The 27,080-nt window shown below is 38.7% G+C and overlaps 1 protein-coding gene across 1 annotated transcript in view; it reads left to right on the forward strand.

The window, feature by feature from the left end:
• The window catches only part of CACNA1C (calcium voltage-gated channel subunit alpha1 C), a gene marked incomplete at its 5' end in the record, with an annotated part of 495,815 nt that overhangs the window by 68,934 nt on the left and 399,801 nt on the right, over nucleotides 1-27,080 (forward strand). The window contains 2 exons of the mRNA XM_082498635.1: nucleotides 8,016-8,337; nucleotides 12,037-12,142. Of these exons, the coding sequence (XP_082354761.1) occupies nucleotides 8,016-8,337; nucleotides 12,037-12,142 (428 nt within the window). The remainder of the gene's footprint in view (nucleotides 1-8,015; nucleotides 8,338-12,036; nucleotides 12,143-27,080) is intronic.

A 27,080-nucleotide genomic window follows, 5' to 3' on the forward strand; every position in this document is an offset into this window, starting at 1 on the left:
ACTTGTGGCTTTCTCATTTCCTCTGAGCAAGATTTGACAAGGTGCCTCTTTGGTGAAGGAGGCAGAACAGACTGTTGCTTTACTTTGTTTTGTTTCAGAATGGAAAGATAAAACTAGAGAAGTAAAGGAAGGAACACTGATGAAATCTTAGATGATAACTTTTTATCACTTGCTATTAGAAGGGAGGAGAGGGGGGAATTCTATCATTTATGTTATTGTAGACCGATCTGTAAAAACCCCAAATTTGTCAGTAAATAAGAATATAACTTGCTTTTACTACAAGTACATGATCATGTCTTTTATTAAAAACAAACAAACAAACAAACAAAAAAAACAAAACAACCCACAACCCACCCCCGAAAAAAGCCTCAAAGGAGAAAATAACCCAGCCCAAACACCTGGATTGTGTTCATTAAAAACAATAGCATTTTCAAACACGAAAGTAAGAGAAATGTTAGAAATTTGCATCTCAGTACCTATGTCTTTTGCATGTCTAAGTGCATATGGAGGAAAGATCTTATCAGGAAGCAGTGGCTTTCTAACTTATTCTGAAACAAAGTATTTTTGCATGGAGAGAACTATCTATGTGGTGATTTTAAGGGAGGAGTTGTCCCATGATTTATTCCAGTGTTGATAGGGAATTATCCTTGCTTATATTCTTGTTGTGTCTTATTCATTAGCAAGGAATCCCTTGTGCTGGGAGTTCTACCAATATAGAATAAAAGTCTGTCCCTTTCTCAGAAAATTTGAAATCTGAATAGCGTTGGCAAAATTACGGTAACTTATCATGCAGTGTCCGTAGTTAATTTTCAAGCATAAATATTTAACTTGAAGGCATTCAGTACTTGAAAGAAGAGGAGCTTGTGCACTTGCTGTCTTCATTGAAATGGACTTGTTTTTTCACATTGCTGGTAGCTCATTGCATCGTCTTATGTTAATGACATGCAGCAAAGAAAAAAAGTCTCTTTGGAGGGGGAGGATAAAGGAAAACAAAGATCTGGTTGCAAAAGAAGCATGGTTCTTGAATAAGATTTTTTTTGTTTAGTTTTAAAAAAATGTTTAGTCTCAACTATGGCAAATGAACTGTCTTAAATAATGCATCTTTTATGTGCGTGTTTTGAAGCCCCCAAAAAATTTACAGGAAAAAATTCTTTAACTCTCTTATCTGGGCTAACTACCCACTGAATTTTAATCTGACATGATGTTTTAGAGTATATGTGTATATTATAAATTTTATAGAAAAAGCCATAGTTCAGGTTGCAATCCATCTTTCATTATAATTCTTATCTCTACTTACAAATTACCTCCAGAAAAATCTTCTTTTTGGACAAAACTGCTGTCACTTTAGCAGTTAGCTGTCAGAACTAATGTCTTGTCAACTTGTTTTTAAAAAAAATGAAAATAGGAAAAATATCCAAATTATGCTTTAAAGAAAGTGAGCTTCATGTGTGTGCAGTCCTTCAATTGCTAGGGGAAATTTCGAAGGATATTAACTGAAAATTTAATAAAAAATTCCAGAAAAGATTGTTTTCTAATACAAACAAGCAGATTTATTTCACTTCAAGATTTTTACACTTTGTGTATGGCTAGTTTTTATTGTCCTGAGATACTGAAAGACTTTTTGAAAAATACATTTGCAGAGTGAGGTTTTAAACCCAAAGAAGTAGAGTTTCAGGTCATTTGGACTGAGGACCCTGACCTTTCTCCCCATGGAGTGATGAGCGTGTATATAGAAGTCTTACAATGTGCTGCTGTAGCTGTGATGATCTAAAGGCTTGAGTGAAGCAGGGTTTACTTGGAGTGGTCTCTTCTGATAGTTTAGCTGATGGAAGAAATACATAAGCTTTCTGCGCAAAAGCCTTCGTTGACGTCAAACTTGCTGTAGACTAACAAAAGAAATAACTTCTCACTGTAAATCTTGCCGGATGTATGTGATTCTGGAGATATGTTTTCTGGCCTGGTCTAAAAGACCTAGAGTGTGGGAGGTACTGCCACCAATGCAGGAAGTCAAGAGATGTGCTTCATTGTCACTATAGGTAGAAAGTGTGTTCCTAAGATACATCCTGAACTTTTCTTACTGCAAAAGCCGTTGCTTCTGCTTATTCACTGGGAGTATGGTGATAGATATTCCCTTTCTGTTCTTTCGAATAATATGCACACACGCAGATCTATAAATATATATTAAAAACATATATGTGTATATATATACACACACACACTTAAAGACTGTTATCGTACCCTCCTCCCCCTCACATCCTCAGGAGCAGCAGCCCAAGTTCTGGCGTTCCCTTTTCTGTCATTTTGCCTAATAGCTCATGTTTTCCAGGCCTTTGGTTGGGCTCCTTGTTCTCTTCTGGGCAGCCTGAATTGAGCTACATCTTTCCTGAAGTGTGGAACCTGAAACTGCCCACCGTATTTCAGCTGAAGCCCTGCCAATGTTGAGCTGAAGAGAAGTCTTACTTGTAGTGTTGCATAGATTTTATCCCTGTTTATATAGTGCATTGTGATGATTGCATTTTGTGGGAAGAAGGCAGTATGACAGTATCAACTTCTGCTCTGTTGGGGATCCAATATAACCCCCAAGGCTTTTCTGGAAATAATTTGGGCAGATGATTAATTTTGCTTAAATACTTTGCATGTGTCCCTGATGAACTCCGTTCTATTTTTAAGACTTTCTCCAATTCATGAAGTTCATTTTGAATTCAAATCCTGTCCTTCAGTGTATTTGCTTTACCTCCCAGCTTCGTAGCTACCTGCTTGTTTAATAACACCATTCACCATTTCATCATCCAGATCGTTAATGAAAACATTGAACAGAATTGGATCCAGGGCAGGCACTTGGGTACCTCCATGTGACAAACCCTCCAATTGTAGACCGTGTACCAATGATAATTGCTCTCAGGCATCCACTGGGTTTGTACTGACGTTACAGCAATTTTTTTCTTGTTCTTATGTTCCTAGCATCCGACCTCATAAAACTATTAATGAAGTCAGGAGACGTGGCACCTACAGCTTCCATCTTGCCTGTGAATTCTGTTACCCAGTCCTGGAAGGAATTAATCTTCTCTGACACAATGTATTCATGACAGATCTATATCGGCTGCTGTTTTTCTTCGTGTCCTCCAAATACTTGCTGACACTTGTTTATTTTGCTTACTCCAGATTTTTTTTTCTGGAGACCGAAGTTCAACTGGATTTAAATTTCCCCCTTTCCCACTTTTTTAACTGAGGACTCAATTCACCCTTTCTCAGACCTCTGAGATCTCTCCTGTCTTCCATGAGTTCAAACCAGCAGCTAATGGCTTTGACGTTATTTCAGAAAGCTCTTTAAATATTCTAGGATATTCTAAGGTGCGGTACCTAAGTAGCTGAAACCATGGACATTATCTAAGTACTTTCTGTACTTTCTAACTTGTTGTTTCAGTGTTACAGTTGGAAATGATACCTGTTTTGGTTTGGGGATTAATTGTGCTAGTCACCTGCTCTTGATGGATTTGATTGATGCAAAAAAAAAAAAAAAAAAAAAAGTGATGCAAAAAAAATTGATGCAAAGAGGTCATGTAACCCTTAAACCTTCTTACAATCGTCTATCAAATGCTCCCCTTTTCCCGTTGGTTAATGGATCAGTGTTTTCCACATTCTTCCTGTTGTTAACAGATGATCTCATACACTGACATTTTTGTGTGTGTTATCCTTCGTGTTTCTTTTCAGGCACCTCTCACTTCAGTCTTTTATAATTTCTTTCCTGTGTGCTCGAATTGGTCTCGCACATGATCTTAGTAGTGTGATCAGTTTTCTACGTACTTTGTTTGCTTTCTTTCAGTGTTCCGTTAAGACATTATAATTTAACCATTTTTGTCTTTTTACTGTACCTATCTCTCTTCTGCTTTGGGGAAAAATACAGTCATGCAACAGTTTCAAGATTTCCATTTTTAGGATTCTGATATTTTTAAAGTGACTGGAAAAAAAAAAAAAGAATAGTGTCACCCCACATCGACATAGCTCCATTTTCATTGAAAGAATTAATCAAAGCACAAATTCTTCTAAAATAAATGTGTAGCTAATTAGATGAAGTCAAGAAACTCAAAAGTTGCAGCTCTGTTGTGTCATTAACTTGACTCATATAGAATGGTCACTGCTTAGGTCTTTTTAATGATGCTTTTGAGATAGTTAATAGGTGGCATGACTGGTGTTACTAGTATACAAATAGCGCTTATAAAGGTATTAATAGTCATCACTGTATGTTTTAATAGTGATTTTGGTGATGACGATTTTAGTGGTTTAGTTGTAAGCTTACAGTGTCAGGTATTCTGTGCAACGTCATTCATTTCCTGTTGTAAGCAACATTAACTGTTACTTTTCAACAACTCTGATTTTTGAGACCTGTATTTCTGTTGTATGTGCATTTGAAATAGTTCTGCAAGTTGGCATTTTTGCAGAAATTAAAGTCTCCCAAAGACTTTGTAATCAAATTTGTTCACTATATGGACTTTAATTACTATTCAAATGCTTAAACTCATGATCCGTAGCACGGAACTACTTGAGAGAGAAGAGTTTTGTACACCAGCTGGACATAGTCAACAGTACAAATTCTTGCTAAAGGGTGATAGGGCTTACCAGGGTGATGACACTGTGGATCACAGTGCTTAGTGAGTTATTACGTTTGGGTGGGGGCCGAATCTCCATTTCCCACTTCTGGTCAACTTCCAGCCTAACAGTATAAACAAATATGATTGAAGTGATTTAGGTATCACGAAACTTTATTTGTAGCGGGGAAATTGGGTGAAGTATTTTAACTGCTACATTGCAAAATGAAAATAGCAGATCCAGTAACTGCAGCTCCCGGGTTACAGTAAAGTTTTGTGCTGGAGGAGAAACAGTGCCATAGGTGAAATTTCGCGTGGCGCCCCACAAGTTCAATATGAACTGTGTTCTGTGTACATCCTAGGAATTAACAACAAGCATTCAGATTATAGGGTAGAACTTCGTTCTCCCTGAAAGTTTGGCTATGCTGCGTTTGAAAATATTTTGCTCAATTCTTGAATGTACTTTCCGTGAAGCTGTGTGAACGTCACTCTTTAAGCTGTTTCTATAAACTGCCTGTAGATCAAGTAATTCGTCACTGCCATTAGTTATTTAGTACAGATAGTCTGCAGTCTCTGAGCTTCATAAAGCAGAGATCCTTATCAGTAATCAATACGTGTAATATTTGTTAATATAAATCTGTCATTACTGACTCATCTTTTGAAATTAATTTGAGACAAAGCACTTGATTATAGGACTGGTGATCGTGCTAGAAGCAAGAGCAAAGAAACCACCAGCAGTTGAATCCTTAACTTTTCTGGCCTATCAAAGTAACAATGCATAGACTTGAATCGTCATGTGAAACCTAACTAATAAGCAATAGTAATGGAGAAGCTTGACACATTCCCAAATTGCAGAAAAGCCTTCATTAAGGTGCAGCAGCTGTTTATTTTCAGGACCACATGGTTTAGTCAGCACGATAAGAACACAGTGGCGATGGATCAGCAAGTTTGCTTTTGCTGGAAAACACACACGTCTTTCTTATCCACTCTAATGGGTCAGTATTAAAGAAGAGCTGGAATTGGAGAATAATTGGCATAATTTTCCATTTATTTTTCTTTCCAGCATGCCTCGGGCTAGGGAGGTCAAATGCATGCTAAAGAGAAAAACTGCATCTGGAACTAGTCTGAAAATAAATATGTATCCCATGAGTAGTACTGCGTACAACTTGCTTAGTCTTAGAAAACTAACTGTGTTTGTCTGCCAGCTGATTGCGTGCTTCATTGAGGCAATCTGCTTAGCCTGTGCGATTCTGAAAGCTCTTTTTCTTCGGTTTCAAAATCTGAGGGATGTGAATTAACTATTTCCCATTTCATGTTTCTTTCAGCTTTCCCTTTCACATATCAGAGTCATATTACTCACCAGCTTCCTTTGGCTGGTTTGCAGCTAGGAGGTTTTTCAGTGAGCAGAGACAAGCTCGAGATTTTCCTGCTGTGCTGTGCAATGAAACTATAGCAGCCTGGAAATCTTATGGCAATGTCTGACATAAAATAACATCTGACTCTATCATGTCCTTCCTTCCGATTTAGTGAGGTGAATTTAAAAATCTTGCATGCTTTCTAGGTAGAGGCGTATCCAGTTGCACTCTGTGTGTCAATGTGATGGTGTTTATTTTACCTGCTTTAATTCGTGTGTACTAGAGTCATTGCTGTGATATCTTGGCACTGCACATCCAGCTATGAAATATGCGTCTTGGGTAATTATTCCTGTTCAAGAACAGTTTGCCAGTTACCTGGTTTTGAATGTCCTTCATACAATATTTTAAGGAAAACAGCGTCACGTGGTCTTCTGTTTCCTTTGCCCAGTAGTCTATAGGAACCTGTCCGATCTATTTAGTAACACCATATTCCTATATTAATCTGAAGTGGAACACTGCCAATAGTAGACTTCGAGCTTGCTTTGAAATAAAAGGTGATCTAACTACTTTACTGGGTTTCTACTATCTGCCTCTTGCACGTACACTTTTTCTGAAGCGTAGTCTCTGCTCATCAGATGTAAGGGGAAACGCAGTCTCTTGAGTGCAGTGTTTTGAAACTGAACTCTGATTTCACAGCCTATGAAGGAATAAGATCTGTAGACCATTTGGGCTTCCTTTTAGCTGTATCCCCATGTACGGGCCACAGGCAAACTCACAAGTCCGCAAAAAAGATAAGTAGTCTCTTAAATCTTATACAGGACATATCTAAACAAGATGTTCTTCCTAGTTAAAGTTTGCTGTTGTGGCTTTGTGTAGATTTTATGTTGCACTTTTCTAACATGGTTTATATTTTCTGCTGTGAAGTGTCTGTGGCAAAATTCAGTTAATATCTCACAAGTTCTCACATATCTCAATTGAAGCGTACTCCAAAGAGTAAGGGAATATGTTTTGAAGTTTCAAAATTCACTCATTTTGAAGTGATTGAAGCTTTAATTTGAGTTGCTGAAAAATCGTCATTGAAGAGGTATAGGTGACTTAACTGTCTTTACTGAAACAATGGAACAATTGCAGTAGCTTGAAAGGGTGACTTTCATTGTTTGTACTGCTAAGACCTTCTAAATATCAGCCACATGTCGCTTGGTTTATATATTCCATGACTGTTATTGGGCAAAAGCATGTACTCCCTCACTTTTGGCTAAAAGAGGTGCAAAACTTGGGACTGCTAGGTCTTGGCATTCTTGTTATTACACACTTTTGAAATAAGTGTCACTCCATTGATTTCAATAGTTTGTCTATTTTGAAATCAGCTTATCAGGATAAGGAATCAGTTCCACTTTCTATATATATGTTGGTTGGCCTAAACCATCTGCACAGCATCCTATAGAGCACAAAAGCCATGAACTCTGCCTTTATGTTCCAGTTTCTGCTTCAGTGTACTTTTGAGTCAGGCCGTTCTTAGGCTTATACATACGTATCGTTTGCAGAGAGAATTAAGCTCATTGTTGAAATTTCACGTTACCTTGATGTAATCTTGAAAACATAAGGATTTTTATGATAGGACTTGAGAAACTCATTTGGGTGTGCTGCTGTGTACTAAATAGCGTAGTGCTGCATGTCTGTGTGATAAAGTCCTGAGAACTAGCCTCACCTTTGGAGCTTTCAAACAATCCGATTGCAAAATGTGTGGGTAAAAGAGGAAAAGGACAGTTTCTTTTCTGTGAATCCCTGGAGACAGTATTGATTGGAGGCACTTCTAACAGCTCAGTGTCCGTTGGGTCTTGTTGGGAGGCTGTTGCAAGTCAAATGATTGCGTAGCAGTATTACTTTAAACAGAGTTTAAGTTGGAGGAAGAAGTTGGTAGCAAGTGGATAGCCTACGCTTATCCTTAACTTTAGCTCTTGATTTTACTGATACTTAAGATTTTTAAAAACACTATTTGTCTTTTCTGCTGTTTAAAAAAATGGCTTCACAAATTTCTGGTTATTTTTTTTTTTTTTTTTTTTCCCTTTCACAGGTTCCAACTATGGGAGTCCCCGTCCAGCTCATGCCAACATGAATGCCAATGCAGCTGCAGGGCTTGCCCCAGAGCATATCCCTACTCCAGGGGCAGCTCTGTCCTGGCAAGCTGCGATTGATGCTGCCAGGCAAGCCAAACTGATGGGTAGTGCTGGCAATGCAACAATATCCACAGCTAGCTCCACGCAGAGAAAACGGCAGCAGTATGGGAAACAGAAAAAACAGGGTACCACCACAGCTACACGTCCTCCCCGGGCACTGCTGTGTTTAACACTGAAAAATCCCATCCGGAGGGCATGCATCAGCATCGTCGAATGGAAATATCCTTTTTGATGTTCTCATTTGGAAAACGGCAAATTGTTTGTGCGCACCAGGCACTATTCATAAGTGTGAAGAAATCAATACATTGAGTTGAAAGGCATCAATGGGAACGAAGTGCACGAATAGTTTTTGATGTCTTAACTGAGATCATTTATGCTGGGGGGGGGGGGGGGAATGTTTAAGATTGAAGCCTTAACGATAGGCTTGTGTAAGAAATCACCTAGAAGTTTAAATGATAAAGGTTAGGGGTTGAATATTGCTTTTTTAAAAACCCGTCGCCCAGCCTGAAATCGATAGGAGATACGCAAGATATCCGAGGCCAGAATTGAACCAACTCTGTGGGATTGATAGCAGCTCCTGGCTTTCCCTTCTCTCTCTCTCTTTTTTTTTTTTTTTGTTTTTTTTTTTTTTTTTGTTTGTTTGCAAGCACTTAAAGACATGCTACCAGTTAAACAGCTCTGGTAGTTTGAATCATGTGCTTTTTTGGTAGACATGTGGCATCACACTTTCTACGGTGTGGAGAAAAGAACGGGACAAAAGGGGGACGCAAAAGAAAAGCCAAACCTATGCAGTAAGACCCTCAAACTGGGCTAAGATCTGTTAATTATATTGGAATTCCACTTAAACTCCTAAGGCTCACTAATGTGAGGGGAAAAAGGGTAAAAAGAAAGATAGTTAAAGTAATCCTGCAACATGTACAAATGCAGTACAGGGCCAGATCTGGTAGTCTGAACAAGAGAGAGACTGTGTCACAGGTTCTAGATGATAACCACTGACACAGAGCTGCCGAATGTAAGGGTCAGTGCCGCTTCCCTGGAAAGTCAGTGAGAGTTGGGCCATTGGCTTCATCACGTGGAGGGAGCAAAGCCTTTATAGTTGCCCAAGTCTGATCAGCACAAGTTGGAACTTGAGAATTTGGTGTGAAACACAAACTGAAACAAAATATACCTCCCTTACCTCCTCAAAGAGAAACCAAGACCAACCCTGAACAGTAATTGTCAGTAAATCACAAGCTAATGGGGTTCTTCAGTAAATACAAAAGAAAAAGCATGTTGTTAGGGGGAGATAAGCACGTAAAGGGAAGGCAGTACAGAACTTGGCAGTAGTTAATATGATAAAAAATGAACGATGGCATTTAAGACAATGTGATAATATTGTTGCTTTGGGGGTCTGGTGGGATGCTAGAAAGATGAGAACAGGATGTGAGTATATCAGGTCTTGCTGACACGGACATATTTTTCAGATGAAGAACTTATTAAAAATGCTCCTGTCAATTCTTAGACGTCCTTAAATTACCTGCCTGCCTATTCCTTTCTTCTTCAGATGCTAATTTTTAATCCCCCTGATTAAGTTTGCTACTTTTTATCCCTTCTGGCATAGCTCTGATACTTTAAGCATAAGATGATGGATGATGACTAACAGGATGAAGCTGAATATTGGTTTACTTGCCAGCGCCCCAGTAACCACATGTCATTAGAGAAAGAGCACAGAGTGACATTTGATAAATGAATAAGATCAGCAATGAATGATGGGAATGATGTGTTGTAAAACAGGATACAGCACTGCTGAGATCGAGAGAGGACGAAACAATGCAATTAAAGCAATTTAAAGATGCTGATGCTTGCATTTTTGGTTTTCTTTGGGTTTGGGTGAGTTGATGGAAGTATTTTTTTTCCATTAGAACCTCTAATTGGAGATCTAGTATTTATAAATGTGAAACGTTTCAATGACAAGTAACAATATCAAAGGGTTGTGAGAAAGTTTAATTTTAGTCTGTATTCTAACTTTTCCCTAATTGCTTTAAAACTACGGAGAAAAGCTTAGCTTAATTTGCTGAACCACTGAAGTCTAAGCATGGCAGATATTAAGCAAATATCAAACAGTACTTCTGTGGTGTTTCTTACCCAAATGTCGTAACATTAAGGGCCTTGAAGGTGCAATTGCACTTAAGAAAAAAAGTGAAATCAAGTAATTACCTTATTTTGCACACATTTAACTGTGTATTTAATTTTCTGCCGTGTGTGCAGTGTATTTGTGGATTTTATACTGGTTTATTATTACAGTGCAAAAAGAGAATATAAGTTAAAAAAATATGCATAAACAGTGATAAATTAATAGGTAATAATCCTGTAAAACCCAAAAAGTCTAGGAAAAAAGCAATTAAGAAAAGGAAAATCTATTCAGGTCTTTATATGGAGTAAAGACTATATATACAGCCTGAGGTACCTGAGAGGTCCTGTTGATTTCACATGTAATCTACTGACCCTGATCTGCTCTTCTTCCTCCATATTATCGCATATCTCCTTTTCTTCATAGGTTTAAGCATGGTAGTCTGGTGAGTTTGGAACCCTTTGACTCTTCCGTATGTGAAATGTGGAATGTATCTAAGCACACACAGTGGTCAGGTGCCTGGGATTTGTAGGTATCTTGCAGTTCAGGCTGCTGCACATCTCCAGTTCTTTCCTACTAAAACAGGCTGAAAACTGTAGTCTGCTGACCAAAATCATACGTGTTGTGTTGACATTTGGCAACACTGCAAACCTAGTCCCGTGGCAGATAAATTCATACTCAAATGCACATGGTTGTACTTGGCATTCTCCCTGTCGTATCCGGCTCTTCATTCCCCTGCAGAGTACTGGTGAGTTATCTCAGAGCTAGCCTCCAGGATATTCTTGCAGGCAAGTAAATGTAGACAAACTGGAAATCTGGTCTCTAGTCTGAGTTTGGAGACACTTCACCACGATTAAGGTTATGAAGTCCACCAAAGTAGATGAAGTACAGTGCCAGCAAATTGGTCAGTAGAAAAATGCCTTTTGATTCAAATGGGCGGTCAGGGGGGCATTCAGATTGTGCAGGATTTGTTTGTTGAACATCTCAAACGTTTGGTTTTTTTCCCCTAAAAAAGTCGATGCCAGACTGAAATGCCTCTGAATTGGTGTTAGCTTCTCTGTCATAAGGATCTCTTAGGTTCCTAGTGTCCCTAATATGCTCTGCAGACACATTTGTTTTCCCTACAATGCCAAATGGAATGCAAATAAAAGAAAAAGAAATACTCCCTCAAATAATTTTTAAGCAAAACAAGTATCCATGGCAATGAACAGTAGAAGCGTGTTTCGGACAAAGCTTTTTTTTTTTTTTTGCCTTAACAAACTTTATAATCATTTAAATGTCTTCTAACTGAAGCTATGCATGTATATCTTGGGCCCTTGCATTTAATGTTGAGATAGAGAGATTGAGAAAGGTGAAAAAGAAATCTAACAGCAACAACAAAAAATCCCCCAAGCTTTTTTAAAAATTATTTCAGAGTTTGTAAAGACGAATGGAAAAGACTGAGAGAAACTAATCGTAAGAGGAAGGATGACAGTCCTTCTAGAACCAGCTTCTGCTATTAAAAATAGTACAGCCACACTTGAAGGAAAATGGGGAAAATGCAATCTAAATAAATAAAAGAAGAAAAAACTTTTAAGAAATCCGTGTTTACTCTGGCACGCGACTGGCCTACAGTGCTTTTGACATATTAGGAAGATTCTTGGCTGGGAGCTCCTAAAAGCACTTAAAAAGGCATATGTTTCTTTTCAGAATATAAGGGGCTTGGAATGTTTTCTTTAAACAGAATTCTTATAAATCTTTTCTTTATTTTTTTTTTTTTTTATTATGTGTGCACACTTTGGAACAACTTCCTTAACTCCATTCCTCAGACCATTTGAAATAATTATTTTACTGACTATTTTTGCCAATTGTGTGGCCTTAGCTATCTATATCCCCTTTCCAGAAGATGATTCCAATGCCACCAATTCCAATCTGGTAAGTCCTTGATGGTGTTTAGTCTTACTATTTTGAAAGTCCTTTTTAAAAGTGACCAGAGAGACTTTTGAAGCTAGGGAAGATAAATATACCCATCAAAGATGAGAATATGATAAAATAAAAATTGGTTTTTTGAGTGCTGTGTCTCCTCTGTTCGTGTTAGCGCATGCTTCAGTTGAGCCGGCTTTAGAAAAGAATGTTCCAAAAATTGCGCGGGTGCTGTATGTGATGTTTTGGTTAACAAATTTCTACATGCTGCAAAGTGCTTGGTAAGTTTGAAACTGCAGGCGTTTGTGGAAGAAATCTCATGATCATGGATTACATGGTGGGTTTGGTCTTACAAAAGTGCCATTGTGGAATTGATACCCTCCTCCTCTCAGGTGATACATGAGAGCACAGCTTGATACCTAATTTCTAGGAAGTACATTAACGCTTGCGTTTCACAGGCATGGTTGGTTGGTTGAACAATGTTTGTGGCTTTGGGCTTGTTTGTTGGTTTGTTTGGTTTTTTTTCCTTCCCACTCGTTGAGGGAATATAGCTTTTCCTCTGTCACCGCCGATGCTAATGTTGGTACTTTGCAATAGAGCTGTCCATATAAAAAGGCAAGAGTGTTTACTTTTGGCTAAGCATGAAGTCATAGCAAAAAATTCTGTTCAGTAAGGGCACAACACAAAACAACTCTGGAACGCAATTCACTGAATTAGCAGAAAGCATTTTTCTTCCTCTCAAATTTGTGAACAAATCTCCTACTCGTCTGGTTGGATCAGGATGAAAACTTGCTCCCAGAGTTTAACATTTGGGATGATTAAAATTTACTGAGACATAAGAAATTTTAGAGCAACGGAGGAGGAAAGCAAAAGCCATACTTCCAAAGTAGGGATAATTGGGATGGCTGACAAACATTGTAATTAAAATGATCCATGCTGTTCTTGGAAGTCATTCATTTGATTAAATATCTTTTGTAGTTGTATAAAGAAAATTGCGAACTTTGGGACTTAGCTGGAACAGTACTTCTGTGTTTAAAAACAAACAAAAAAGAAGAAAAAAAAATTGTAGTGTAATGTTTTTCCACTGTGACTCCTTAAAGAAATTTAAAAATGGGAGCAGGAGGGGATAAGTGATCGTTAACTTTTAACTATTCTCTATATTTACAGAATACGTGAGTTGTCTTGTTTCTCTTTTGCTATCTCTTTGTTAGCTTGACTTAGTGTTTAACAATAATGAATTGTGGTGTGTATGTTTAAAACACTTCAGTATAGTACCTTTCAAAAATTAGTGTCTTTTAATAAAACAAAACAGATTCAATCGATCCTCTGGTTATAAAAGACAGCATGTTGTTGCACGTTCTGACTTGCAAGGTTGAAAAAGGAAAACAGCAAAGTTGAAGGTTCTCTTAATTTTGTCTTAACTGGGTGTGAGTTAGAGGTATTTGCTTTATTTCAGTAAGGAGATTGCTGGCTAATATTAGATTGGGAATATATTAATAAATGAATGAGGTATATTGAAACTGTTCTACTACCAGAAAATTTATGAGCTGAGTTGCTATTCTGCATCTGTTTTCCAAGACATCTCTTACATCATTTGGATTTGGTCAGTCTATCAAAACAGTCCTGTTGTGTGTGAGTAGGATTAGAAAAAACCAAACCAAAACACAAAAATCCCCCAAACTAACAAACAAAAAAACCCCAAATAACCAAGCAAGAATTACCATCTTGGGAAAGTTTATAAATGGTGTAGCCTTGAGGAGGAGGAGGCATTGTTAATTTATCCAAACTTCTGTTTCACGGAATTAAGGGGTGAAGAAGGTAAAATGGGGAGTCTGCTTGAGTACTCTTTGTTCTTCGGATCTTAACAGAAAAAGTAATTGAAGATGGAAAATGGGATACTTGATATCCCATGAGGGTCTTGCACTAGTGGAATTAAGGCTCTATTTTATACACTATAGATAAGCCGTGAAGCTCTGACTGCTCGGTAGCTTTTCGTCGAGTGATCTCCTATTAGTCCCTGGTTGTGGTTGTTGGGCTTTGTGTGTTTCGGTTTTGGGTTTGGTTTGTTCTGTTTTGTTTTCTCAGGGCGATATACACATAACTTGGTATGTATATGCTGCTGTTGGGAAACAAACTTTTTGAGTGTATGTCATATGCTGCCTTTCTGAAACTTTTCACAGAAATGTGAAGTTATGTGTTGTGATCAGTGAGTAAAGTACTGAGCAATAGGGAGGGGAAGTGGAGGCAAATGGGTGAGATAAGGGTGAAAATATGTGTTAGTTGTGTTTTGGAATGGGATGAAAAAATAGATGAAATTTGGAGTTAAAGAAAAGCTATTCCAGATGGCAGAAACTGCAGGAGAGTGGGACCTTACTCTCAAAGAGCCAAACTGTACATGGAAGTGACTAAAAAAAAGCTGGGGTTAATAATACGTTCTTGTAAAAGCTCATGTACTCACTTGATTATTTTATTTTATTTTTTATTTTTCTACCTGTGGGCATGTATTTTGCAATCAGATTTATTTTGTAGCCATGAAGTCTAGAGTTCCGAAGGCTATAATCTGAAACAGGAAAGGAGTGTACGTCTGCAATGTGTGGACATAGCTGAATGAGCATGCACAGATGTGTGTACTGTGCAGAAGTGTGAGTCTGACGGAATTTATACAGAATCTTCCTAACTGCCCAGAAGAAACTTCCACTTGTGTAAGAACTCTTGATTCATTTCCGTTTTGCAATTGAGGTTTTTTAGGGGTAAAGCTGCCACGCAAACTCCCACATCCCCGGCTTCCTGAGCCGTCCTTAGCTTCCTAAGACATGAAGAAACTATCTACAGAAAACATATGATGGATAGTAACTGTTTTACGAGCTTTGAAAGTGACACAACAGTTTTCCGATAAGCTCCCACTTTTCCCTTAGGGTCCGACTCTTCCTTCTCTAATGTTTCATCGTAACTTTTCAAACAATGTTTTCTTTGGGGGCTGAGGTAAAAATTCAATCAGTTTTTTTTAACAAGCTAATAGAGTAGAGGGTGGTGAGAGAAGAGAAAGGAATTCTGAATTGTGTGAGTGTCTTCTTTCCTTCTCTCTGTAGAAGTAGAAAAAAGATAGCTAAATAATGTTTTGACAAATAATTGCTCCATATGAATTTCACAGATGTGATCAGCCGTTGGTGAAATAGGACATATTTAATGCTGCGTAACTTCCAGAGAAGTCTTGAAGAGATACATGCCTCATTTGCCTCTGCAAAGCCAGTAACCTGGAGTCATCTCTCTGTTTTAATAAGCCTTGTCTTTAAGTGCAAGACCTATTTGATATGATGCCACGGTAGTAAATATGAGCACTGGAACTAAGTACAGAAGAGTCCAGTAAATAATTCCTTCCCTTTCATCTTAGTGAAGAATTGTGATTAGCTGTTGCATATTACAAGTTTAGGCCAAATACCACATGGATATTCTGACTGGTGCTCTGCAATCTGGCTTCCTATAATAATAATTCCTATAAATCCTCAAGACATTTTTATCAAGTCTAGGGATTGTAACTTGGATTGTGAAGTACGTTCGTTTTTCAAATGCACATTTATACTAAAACTGAGATTTCATATTTTTATGCCCACTGCAGTGTCTTTTTCACTGCCTTTAAGAAAAAATGCCAGAACAATATAATGTAGTAATAACAAATGCTTGAAATCGGCCTCAGCAGTTTTTATGTTTTACTTTTGCAGTGTGTTCACTGGAAAACTCTTGAAACCTCACAAATGGAGGGGAGTTGTATTGAGTGCAAAATTTTTTTGGTATTAATGAACTCTGCTGAGACTTTGCTTAAATTTACCAGTAAAGAAAGCTCATGCATGACTCTGCAAAGAACAGTTATGTATTCTCTTGATGCAGTAAGGAAAATTGGAGTTAGTTTGAGGGGAATTAAAGCTAGCCTGAATGAGAGGCTGTAACTGATACGGAGGCTTTTTGCTTGTTATCCCTGCAATTATGCATTAGAACAGAGATAACCTACATTAAGGAATAAAACTATAGACTGCCTAAGATAGGAAGCTGAGAGGAAAATGCTTCTGTCACTTTACTGGCAATTGCAAATGGCACATGCCTGGTCAATGTCACAGCATGGCGATAACATAATGAGGTTAAGACCAAGGTTTACAACGCGTTCCGTGGAAGGCAACCCAGTCGGTTGTTTATGCTTTGGATAAATAGCAGGAGAAGATTCCTTGTGTTGTTTTGATAGCTCTGCTTTCTCTCCCTTGTCCTTATTACAGGAAGGAAATCCTGTTGTACACTAGTTAAATTTAAAAAAAGATCTCTTGTGTTTATATGTGAGCTTATAATGGGATGTCACCTTCAGACTAATTTGTTAAACCTGAAATAGGACACTGTGAAAGTAAAGATGGGATTTCTGCTGGCTTGTCAGTGCTTGTGCCAGCTGATGTTTGTGGGAATGCCTGCCTACGGAAAGGGGGCCTACCTTTCATGGCTGCTTTATTAACTGGTGATTATGGTAGTATCCAGTTGAACAGGTAATTCCTGTACAAAAAAGAAGTGCTTTTAATTTTTAATTTTTTTGCATTTGCAGCAGACTGATACAATAGGTGTGGACGTGGCGCATGCGGTCTCTCTCTCTCTCTTACATTTCTAGATAGTGGCATAACAAAGTTCAGCGTTTCTTATATCAGAGAATTTTGGAGTCAGCACATTGAGCAGTCTCTCAATGTTTCTTGTACAAACTCAAAAAGTGTTAGAGACCAAACTGTGAGGGAGTCAGGAAAAGAATGGCTTTTCTGGATAAGGAAGAATACTGCACAAAAGCTTTTGGTTATCTTGTGTCATTGCTATCGTCCTCCTGTGTGACAGTTCCCAACTAGTAAGTGAATACAGTAATGAGTTATGCTGCCATTAGGGGTGAGGTGCAGGGTGGGATAGAGTGGCTACCAAGCTAATAAACTCTGATAGGTTTATTAGCTTGGGCCTCGTACCTGCACTGCTACAGCTGGGAGATGTTACAGAATTTGAAAACTGAGAAGTAAGCAACAGAGCTGGAAAAGAGGAGCTGAGGAGGCTAGAAAGGGACTGGCGTCAGGATGGGGAGAAGAAGAAAGGACATTGTTCGAAAAAAATCTTTGAGGTCTTCCTCCAGAAATCACTGGACCTGTGTGATGCTAAGGAAGTGGAATATGATGGAATTTGGTCTCAAAATTTCCCAAAGTCCTTAGAAGCCCTGCCTCTAGCAGGGAGAGTTGGATACTCAGCATCTCTAGCAGTAGTGAAGCACAGGGTGGAAGAATAAGCATTGGGTTTGAGAAGACATTCAAGCTTGTCATCTAGTTCTGGTGTTGGCAAACTGTTTGGCCTTGGTTAAATTGCTGTCTCAATTTTCCCATCTGTAAAGTGGGTTAGTTACTGCTTTCACTGTGAAGGTAATAGTCAGTTCCTTACGTCACACAAACCATTAAAAGGAACGCTGTAGAAAAGACTGTCAAGAAAAGAATAAAATCTGTAGCAACCAATTCCAAGCCAGTGGTCACTAACTGAACAATAAGGGTAAAATGTAGGATGGAGACCTCATCTCTTTGCACTGATGGGGGCAGAATTTAAGTTCTGCAGAGAAGTGTGTAGGACTGCATCATCACAATTTGTTCACGTGTTGAATTAATTTGAGGGGAATCTTAACTTTCGATGGTTAAATTTGAAGCCTTTGTATCTTTCTTTTAACATAGTGGTGTCATTTCCTAGGCTTTGTGAAAACTAAGCTGGTAAAGCAGAGATTAACACCTATATGTGTTACTAGCAGGACCAAAACTGTTGGGTTCCCTCTCACTTGAGTCGTCTGGGTCATCAGCAGTGGTAAGAGGTGGTCCTCTATGTGGACCAGGTGAAGATAGGATTGAGAAGGTTTGGCAGAGGGGTTCAGAGGTTTTTGCCCACAACAGAGGAATGCTAGGTTCTGGAATTCCAGGCTCTGGAAAAGGGATATGCTTGAAGGGCTCTTCTATATCTTTGGAAAAAGGGCTTTTTTTCTGGCTCTTTCTGCTAATAATGCCTCCTTCTGAACCTCCCCCTATCTCAGCTGTAGTTGTCTGAGCTATAACTCTTCCTCAGTTCAGCCATTTGTTCTTTTTCTTTACTGGACTTAGAGCCCATACTTCAGGTTTCTCATCTTTTTGCCATTTCATTAGCAGTTTTCTGTCCTGCACAGAGCTTGCTATTGAGTCCAACTCAAATCCCAGTCTTCTGCTTTTCTTTATACTGGTGGTCCTAGTGTCCTCACCTAGTCTGTGCTTGTTGTTTACCATCTCTTGATCTGCTCTGAGATCTCTTATGTCTGTGTGTCCCCATTTTTTTTTGTTGCATTTTAATTCGTTATTGTTGCTTTGCCAAGTAATTTTTCTCCTTCCAGTCCAGCTTCCATCAGACCTGTCGTGTTTGCTTTCCCGTTTCCTCCTAATTGCAGTCTCCCGTCCATAGTGGTTTCATATGTTACCTGTTTTCTCATTTGATCTCAGTGCTATCCTCACTCAGCTTCGGCTCCCTGACCACTTCCCTTGTTAATTCTAGTCCTAAATTCCGGAGCAATCCTGGTGCTCCTTCCAGCTGCTTCTTTCTCACTTTCCAACTCCATTCTCAAGATGTTTGTCTCCCAGTCTGAGCCTGTCCCTGGTTTGGCCTTAGCCCTTTTGCTTTTGAACTTGGTGGTGCCCTTCCCAATGATGTCTGGACACCAGCAGCAGAAATACTGAGGGAGCAGCCAGCCCCAACTCAAAGTTTAGTTGTTTTATTCCAGCTTGATTCAGGCCAGCTGAGAACAGTTATTAGAGGAGTCCTTGAAAGCTTTTGTAGCCCTCGCTCAGCTCTGTGGATGTGGCACGTACATTCCAGTCTGCAGAAGCTGTAAGATGTCTGATTAGTGTTTGTACTGACAGTTTGGGTGTTAAGTTTTAGCAAGTCGCTGTGGAGCCTGTGCAGATGGAGGATTTTAAAAGCCTATCTTGCCAAACTTAAGTGGGTAGCCAAGGCAAAAAATGCAGCCCAGATGCAAAGACCATTAATTTGGCAGTTCTTATGACCTTGTTGCAAAGAATATGATCACTAAATAAAATAGTTGTTGATTTATGTGTGTGTTTTTTTTTTTTTTTTTTAACTGGCATAAATCAATGGATATTGTTAAACTGTTTTGTCTGAAATAGTGCACAAGTATTCAGCCTGAGACAGAAACCAGCCTCAAATACTGTGGTATTAACTGGTAAAATCACAATTAAAAGAAGCTGAAAACACTCTCTCAATAATGGGAAGTGTTGGGTAACTTTAACAGAATTAGCACTAGAGATTCACCTCTGTTAATGTCTTCCATATTAAAGTGTAACACGGTGGTTCACTGAATCGGTGAGATATTGAAAAGTGGCATAATAGGCTTTCAGAATTAAATAATGAATTATATATTATGCTGTAATGATATCAAGTACATTTACATTATGCAGTATATAATGTAGTAAAGAGAAGAGAATTAAGAGATACAGACCAAGGGGGAAAAGTAGGTTTCAGATAGGATTTGAAAGTGAAATACATGCCTTTGAGGCAAGATTCAACAATTCAAGAAGGGCTGTCCTGGTCTGGAGGAGCTGCAGAGAAAGGATCTTTGTACAGACAGATCCAGATTGGTAGAACAGATGAATACTCCTATTTGCTTACAGGAGGTCTGTAAGTGTAAGTTGTAGGAAAAAAGACTAATTCTGTTACAGAAACTAACCTAAGTCCATGGAAGTAGTAGCTTGAAATTTGCAGGTTGTATATTTCCGTGTAAGTGATTTTGAAATTTTAACTATATATTTTGGTTCTGATTGACGGCAAGTTTATTGGTTTAGTCCAAACATTGAGCTATTTATCCCATTTCTTTAGACAGCTCTGATTACCATTTTCCCTTTCTTTATGTGTAAGCTTTCTAAATCTCTGACTTATCAAGCGTGGTTTAGATTTTCTTTTTTTTTTTTCAGGTGGTAATTATTCTTGTTTATCAAACCTCAAGTTCACTGTAGAATGCCTCCCCCCTCCCCCCTTCAGGAAAGACAGGAAAAATGAGGAAGCAGGCCCAAGAAGAGAGTTTTTAGTACTGACTCTAAAGGCAATACTTCTTGTACTTGTGCAAACTAGAAACAGCCCCAACAACTTTTCATAATTCTCTCAGAAATAAAAGAAGTGCTGCTTGCCAAGGGGCAGAATTGCCAGAAGGAAAGAATGTTTTGTATGTTCGTCAAACTTCTGACTAGCTGTTCCTCTTGAGGACAATTCCTATTTTTTCCCCCTGTTTTCTGACTCCTAAACCATGAGGGTCCATGTGTCATAGCAGCTCTTCAGTCCTCCTGGCCAAATGACAGGCAGCCTGTACTTCAAAGCAAGCTAAGACCATCCTCGAATTTCACTTCTGAGAAATGCTGGACGATTTATATATGAGTTTGTCTACAACCTCACGGAACAAAATCTTTTTCTTGTACAATAACAGTGAAGAGCCTATGCTTATCAATGATATTCCCTATTAATATGAGGTTGGAAGTTTACCAGTTAGGGGAAGACTTCCAGTAAGCAGCAGGAAATATTCATTAACATCTCTTCATTATGTTGCATTTCTGGCAGATGCTGGGAGGTTGGCGCAGCAGGCCATCTCCTTAACACAGCCTCAGCAAGTTCTGTTTCACCTAAGCCTACGCAAGGGAGTGGGACCGTCTTTGGACTGCAGTGTTTTTCTAACCTCTTGCTACAACCTTAATAACCTGCGATGGTCTGTGGGACACAAAGTAATGCATGTTTGGCTCGGTTGAGACACCTTAACGAGGTGTACCTGTAAAGTTTTATATATGCATGACGTAAATTGATGTCTTGATGCTCGTAGTGAGCTTATCCATGCAGCCTTTAGGCTCTAATGCAGAACACCTGGCCAAAGGAGGATACCGCCTCTCTGAAAACTGTCACCCTCCTGTAGTTTCCGGTAGTACAGCTTCTTTACAGTCTCTCTGACAGCAGTGTCAACGCCTTTAGCCCCGTGCACTAAATTTGGCAATGGCAGGGGCAAGATGCACAACTTCCACAGTACGACCTTTCCAGAAGTGGCATGTACGTGGTTCCCCAGCTAGCTGTGTGGGTAAGTGTGCAACTGTTTTTCAGGCTGACCTGATGAACTTGCGCTGATGGAGAGTTTGGGGTTTTGGAATTCTTCCTCTTCTGCTGGCTTACTATTGTCTTTTGCTTGTAAAATTTATATTTAGGTAGTTTATATTAGAAACTGAAGCAACTGTCTTTTGCATATGATTATCTTCATCTGGTATGTTGAAATGTTTTTCTAGTTAGCAATAAACGCGTTTAATCTCTTACTGTTATTCTTTGATCTGAAGCATTGTGAATGCTTTTTATGTGGACATTTTAAAATGTTTTAGTTCTGTTACATACCCTCAAATATAAAACCTCACACGAAAGCGGAACTTGCATGTTATTTTATTATTATTATTTTTATCCATTGAAAACCACTTACAGTGTTGTTATCCTTGTGTGGCCTTATTGTTTGTTAGAGTCACTTTAAAACAAGAATCCCTGTTTAAATGAGATTATGCAGCCAAACATGTGGTCACAAAAGATTTTTAAAGATCTAGTTGCATAATTGTTTCACAATCTAAACTTGTATTTAAAAACAAACAAACCGAAAGCTTCTCCTCATTGTGGTCACCAAGATAATGTCTGAATCTGAACAAAAGGCACATCAGTGCCCTTCAGGAGTAGTTGGCTGAGATGAAACACTGCAAGATGAAATAAAATCGAAGAGAATGAACAGCTCCTATTCACCTCCTTCAGCTGTTAACTCTAAATCATAACAATGACAAACTAAGATCTCAAACACACGTAAGACTTGGACCACTGTAGCGATAGATACTAGGGCATTTAACTGTTGAGGGTTGTTTTTCTGTAGAATAAGGAAATCTGCTGCCTGTGCTCTTTAAAGCCACTGCTGTCCTTGCAACAAAGGGAAGGAAATACAGGAGTTTCAGCCTCCTACTTCTATTAAACGCCTCAGGTGCCTCCTGAGTCCAAGAAGCTAACTAAGCGTTTGCTTGTGCAAATAATGAATAATCATGCGTAACTATAGTAATGGAGTGGTACTATATTTTCATCTGGAGTTTTCTATAAAATCCAGTGCTGTATGTCAAAGTAGGGAGAACAGTAGGTAAAAGTTGGCATCTGCATGTAGATATCAAGGCTGGATGTGCAGCTGTGGTGTACACTTCATGCTGCATTGATTTCTACCAGCAAGAAACTGATAAATCTCCTTTAAACCAAACAACTTGTATCGTAATTTTTTGTAAGTCATTAACCATTATTTATTCTTCCCTTATTCAACCCGAACTGAGTTTTAGCTGTGAATCAAGTCACTGACTTTTTTTATAGCTCTTATCTTATTTCACATTTTCACTCTATCCTACTTCTCATTTGACAATTATGTAATTTTTATCCATCTCTGGGGTGTGATGCTTTCATCCTGACATAAAATAAGTTCTTGTTTATAGCAGTTCAGCATTACCTTTTACTTACTCAAATTAAACATTTAACGCATTTTACACCACACTTAAAAAGTACATTCAATTTCAGTCTCTTTTTTTATATTGGATATAAATATTAATGTCGAAATCTATTTTGTCTTCAATTTTCATTGTCCCTATGATAAAACTAGCACTGCTGCTACTTTGTTTTCCTTTTGAAGCATCAGGCTGTTGCATGCAAGTATTTGACAGGGGAATAGCGGAAAGAGGAAGAAGCAGATGAAGCAAAGTTGAATGTTTTAGCCTTTCAGAGGTCATGAAATATGAGAATGTGTTTGGGTCTTTCAGATGATCTTTCTGTACCGAAATCTTATGGAGTGAAAGAGGAGCAAAAAAACATATGCTGAAATGTATTTGTAACCCTCAGAAGGTCTAATTTTGCTAAGTTTTGAGCCATGTACGTAGCAGTCACCTTTACAGAGGATATGCCTATGTGAGGGACATAGTGTTTTAGAGGTTTAAAGAGCAGGAGCTAACCTAGGGAAGATGCAAGGCAGTATTTGGGAGAAGTAAGTGCTGATACAACTATGGAAGTATTTCTGATAATAATAATCTCTTGCAATAAATTCAGTCCTGGCTGACTGCTTCTTTTGGAAATGTTTACCTTTGCTTTCACATTTCAATACTGTATTGAAAAAGGATACCACAGAGATATTGATCCCCCTTTCAGAGGAAGGCAGATCACAGCTTCTATTCAAGCTGCTGTTCATGTGCTTCTCTGCTCTATTCATCTTGGTTACTCAAGTCATTTTCCATGGTAGGCACGTAACGGTGTTGGGTTCTGGTATGAATCTAAAGGAGTGTGTTTAAAACAGTCAGTGTTTTCTGTGGCTCGTTCCCCCCCTTCTACCATCCAGACCTGAACTAACATGGCTCCCAGCCTGTGTGCCTGCCGCTGCTCTTCAATAAAATACAAAGAAAGATTTCACTGGATGATAACTTACTATAGCTTTTACATTTTTCCTTTTCCTAAAAGAATAATAATTGCCAAAGAAGGATTTTTGAATCACTGATTCTTGAGTATGTCTGGGTTGTTTTAAAAGCCTCTATTGAACTAATACACTGAAGCAGAACTCATGAAGAGCATGGTTCCACCTTTGCTAGGATCTGCTTCTGAGATCTTGGGCGCCAGGGTTATGGATGTTTCTGGGTGATGCTCACAGCAACTCGCACTAGCCGGAGGCTGTATAATTGTCAGAGATAGGCTTTGTCCCAGTCATTCTCCATCTTTAGTTAAAGTACACACTCATACTGTGTAGACGTTCAGGGTAGCAGGCACCAGTCTGGAGGCTTCGCCCGTGTCTCTGCATGCAGACACAGCAGCAGCTGTGTGTGTAGGAGGAGTGCCTCTTCCTTTGCCTTGCACCTTCCCTCCTATCTCACTGGGATGGGTGTCAGGTCCATTTGACAGTCTGTGCAGGGAAGGAGGTTGTTCCGCTTTTGAAATAGTGGCAGAGCAGGTAAGGCCTTTTACTGTTCTCCCATGGGTGGCTGTTTTAAGCTTTGATCAGGAGAGTGTTGAAAATCGCCTCTAATTGATGCATCTGCATATATGGACAGAGGGTGAACACAGCTAAATACAGTGATAATCATATTGCTCTGTATGCCTCTGGCTATAGAAACTGATGTGCCTTTACTGTTCCAGCCCAGAAGGCAAACGACTCAGCTGAGCCTTTGACCTTTTGAAAGCATGAAAATCCATAGGGAGCTGAAAACGATTCCTTTTTTGTGGAACTGCTTAAAATAAAGTGGCCTATGACCTCTTGAAAGTATGTCTGACCCTGTGGGACTAGGGAGAGACCAAATGAACTAGACCATAGCAGGGCCCAGAGGTGAGCACAAACTCAAATTTGGAGACAAATTCCATAGATCAGATTATATTGTAAAGTGGGAGGTGGTGATTTCAAGCATCTGGTTTTGCTTTCCACTGGTCATGTAAATTCACAGAGTAATTCCTCTACAAAGAAAAGGAAAGACATGTATAGCATATTTGTTAGGACAACCTCAAATGTAATTTAAAGCTGCTTAAGAATAATGTAACCTGAAAAAAGAGAGAGGTGTTTCATTCTGCAGTACATTCTTCTACTACTACACAAATTCACACCAAGAATGAAAATGTCTTTCCTAGCCCCATGTAAAGTCTACGGATTACGCTTAATTGTCCCTATTATAAGGACCATAACTTTTTTAATGTTTTCACTATTTCCCAATGATAATTCTTGTTTCTTTCTGCTGACAATACTCATCAGCATCATCTTTGAAGGATGGACATTGGAGGTAGATAAAGTTTTCAATGGTGCTCTCACTAGCACAGGATAGAAAATTAATAACTGGTTCAGTTTTTCTCCTTGGGCATCCTAGAGTCTTATTAGCCGTCTTATCTGAAAGCTTTGTTTGCCCTGATGCTTGTGTTTGGATGACCTTGGATGTGATCTGGAAGTCACCCTGAAGAACAGTTGCTCTCCAATATATAATGACAGTTTGTTAAGTTTGGCCTACATTTCTTGATCATCTCAGACATATGCCTTTGTTTTTGGCTATGCTGAAACACATTGTTCAGTAGTTCCCAATTCTCTGATAAATACTCTTAAGCTTGCACTGCTTTAGCAAAATCGGAAGCATGCAGATTGATCTCGGTTGGTGAGTGAGTCTCACTCAAGCAGCTTGCAAACATGTTGTGTTTCTTCTGCCGTTTGGCTACTCCTGCTATGTCTCTGCATCTTCTCTCCATCTTACCTGCTGGAGCCCTGCATTGTATACAAGTAATTATGTGGTTATTCTGTTCTGTTATTAGTAAATATGCTTTAATTGGACTAGAGAGCAAGAGAAACTGTGGGCTTTGAGTCTGTTGTATTTACTGGCCATATCAAAGCTTGTTATTTTAGATCCTCTGGTCTGAATCAGAAAAGCAAGAACTGAAGGCTTGTAAGCAAATCCAGATCCTGCTTCCTAAGCCACAGATGAGAACATATTCTCCCTCATCATACATAAATGAGAAAAGCAGCGATGATTGTAAAGCAAACACTGAGGGGGAAATGGCTCATAGAATAACATACAGAAAAAAGCAGCAAGTGAATTTCAAAAAGCCCTCATGTTATGCCTGGCCGACAAGGATTGTGCAACAATTTGTTCAGACATTTAGTGTCAGAAAAAGAAATCATTCCTGCTTCAGGATATTTGCCATTTTCTTTACAATAGTGAAATACTGTATACAGCCCTAAATGTTTTGGAATCTAATCTCATCATGTCCATCAAATGACCATGCTCGAGGTATTTATCGATGAGGCTGGATAAATCCTAGCTGAAGAGAACACCACTTGTCATGGAGTGAGTAAAATCCCAGGCATGATGCCAGACTCTCAGGGACAATTTTGCCTTGATGGAGTATAGAGATTTATACTTGTCTTTGCTTCCATCACGGGGTGCTAGAACAGGGAGAAAGGAAGAAGGAGGAAAGCAAAAAGCACTGTATTTTCACAGGGGTGTTATTTACTTAAAAATTAAGTAAATTTTTGCCTCACTATTTTCTGGAGGAAAAAAAAAAAGTAGAAGCCTGACTTCATTTGAAATTATATAGTCCATGCTAAATGTGAGTCGGATATGATGGTTGTGATGACTCTTTCTCACCCTAAATTATTTTTTTCATGCTGAAATAATCATAATCCTGTGAAAACAGAAGCTTATTTATGTTAAATAATCTTAGACTGGACTGCTGATAAATAGACTGAATTCTTGGTAGAATTTTTCTTGCTACTCAGTGATGTTTTGTTTCAGTGAACAAAAGTTCATTTTCCAATCTGCTTTCAATGAATCATAGAGAAGTCTATACACTTTAAAGATGGAAAATGACCAACACAGAGAAGCCTTTTATGACTTTCAATAAAGCTTTTCGTTTTGCTAGCTTATTAAAATGAATTTTTGCACTTGGGAGCTGACTGACTTGTGCAAGGAGGAGTAGTTTCCAACTATTCCCTATAGCCTTATAGGAAAATAGCATTCCTGGACAAAAGTTGAGTCAGGAGAGAGAAATGACTCATTCTTTGTACTGTTCCCCTCTGACATTACTTCATGAGCGATCAAGAAGTTTATTCTGAAGTATGACTGTTGTATACGAATGCAGAAAGTTTACATTAACAACTCTAGGGGAGAATGGAATAAGAATTTGGGAGTGGTCCATCGAGGGTTAATAAATAGACAAACTGTATCTGGCTGAGGAAATCCCCTGAGCTGAAAGAAAATAATTGAAGGCTGGGAGAGTAGGTGGGAGAGGTACATGCCTGTCTTGTCATTGATCTTCCTTTGCCTTTTGATTATGCTCACTCTTGGAGGCACAATACTGAGTTAGATGAACCCTATTTTTGGGGTGGTGG

Source organism: Vanellus vanellus, assembly GCF_965231255.1.
Source record: "Vanellus vanellus genome assembly, chromosome: 1".
Lineage (NCBI taxonomy): Eukaryota > Metazoa > Chordata > Aves > Charadriiformes > Charadriidae > Vanellus > Vanellus vanellus.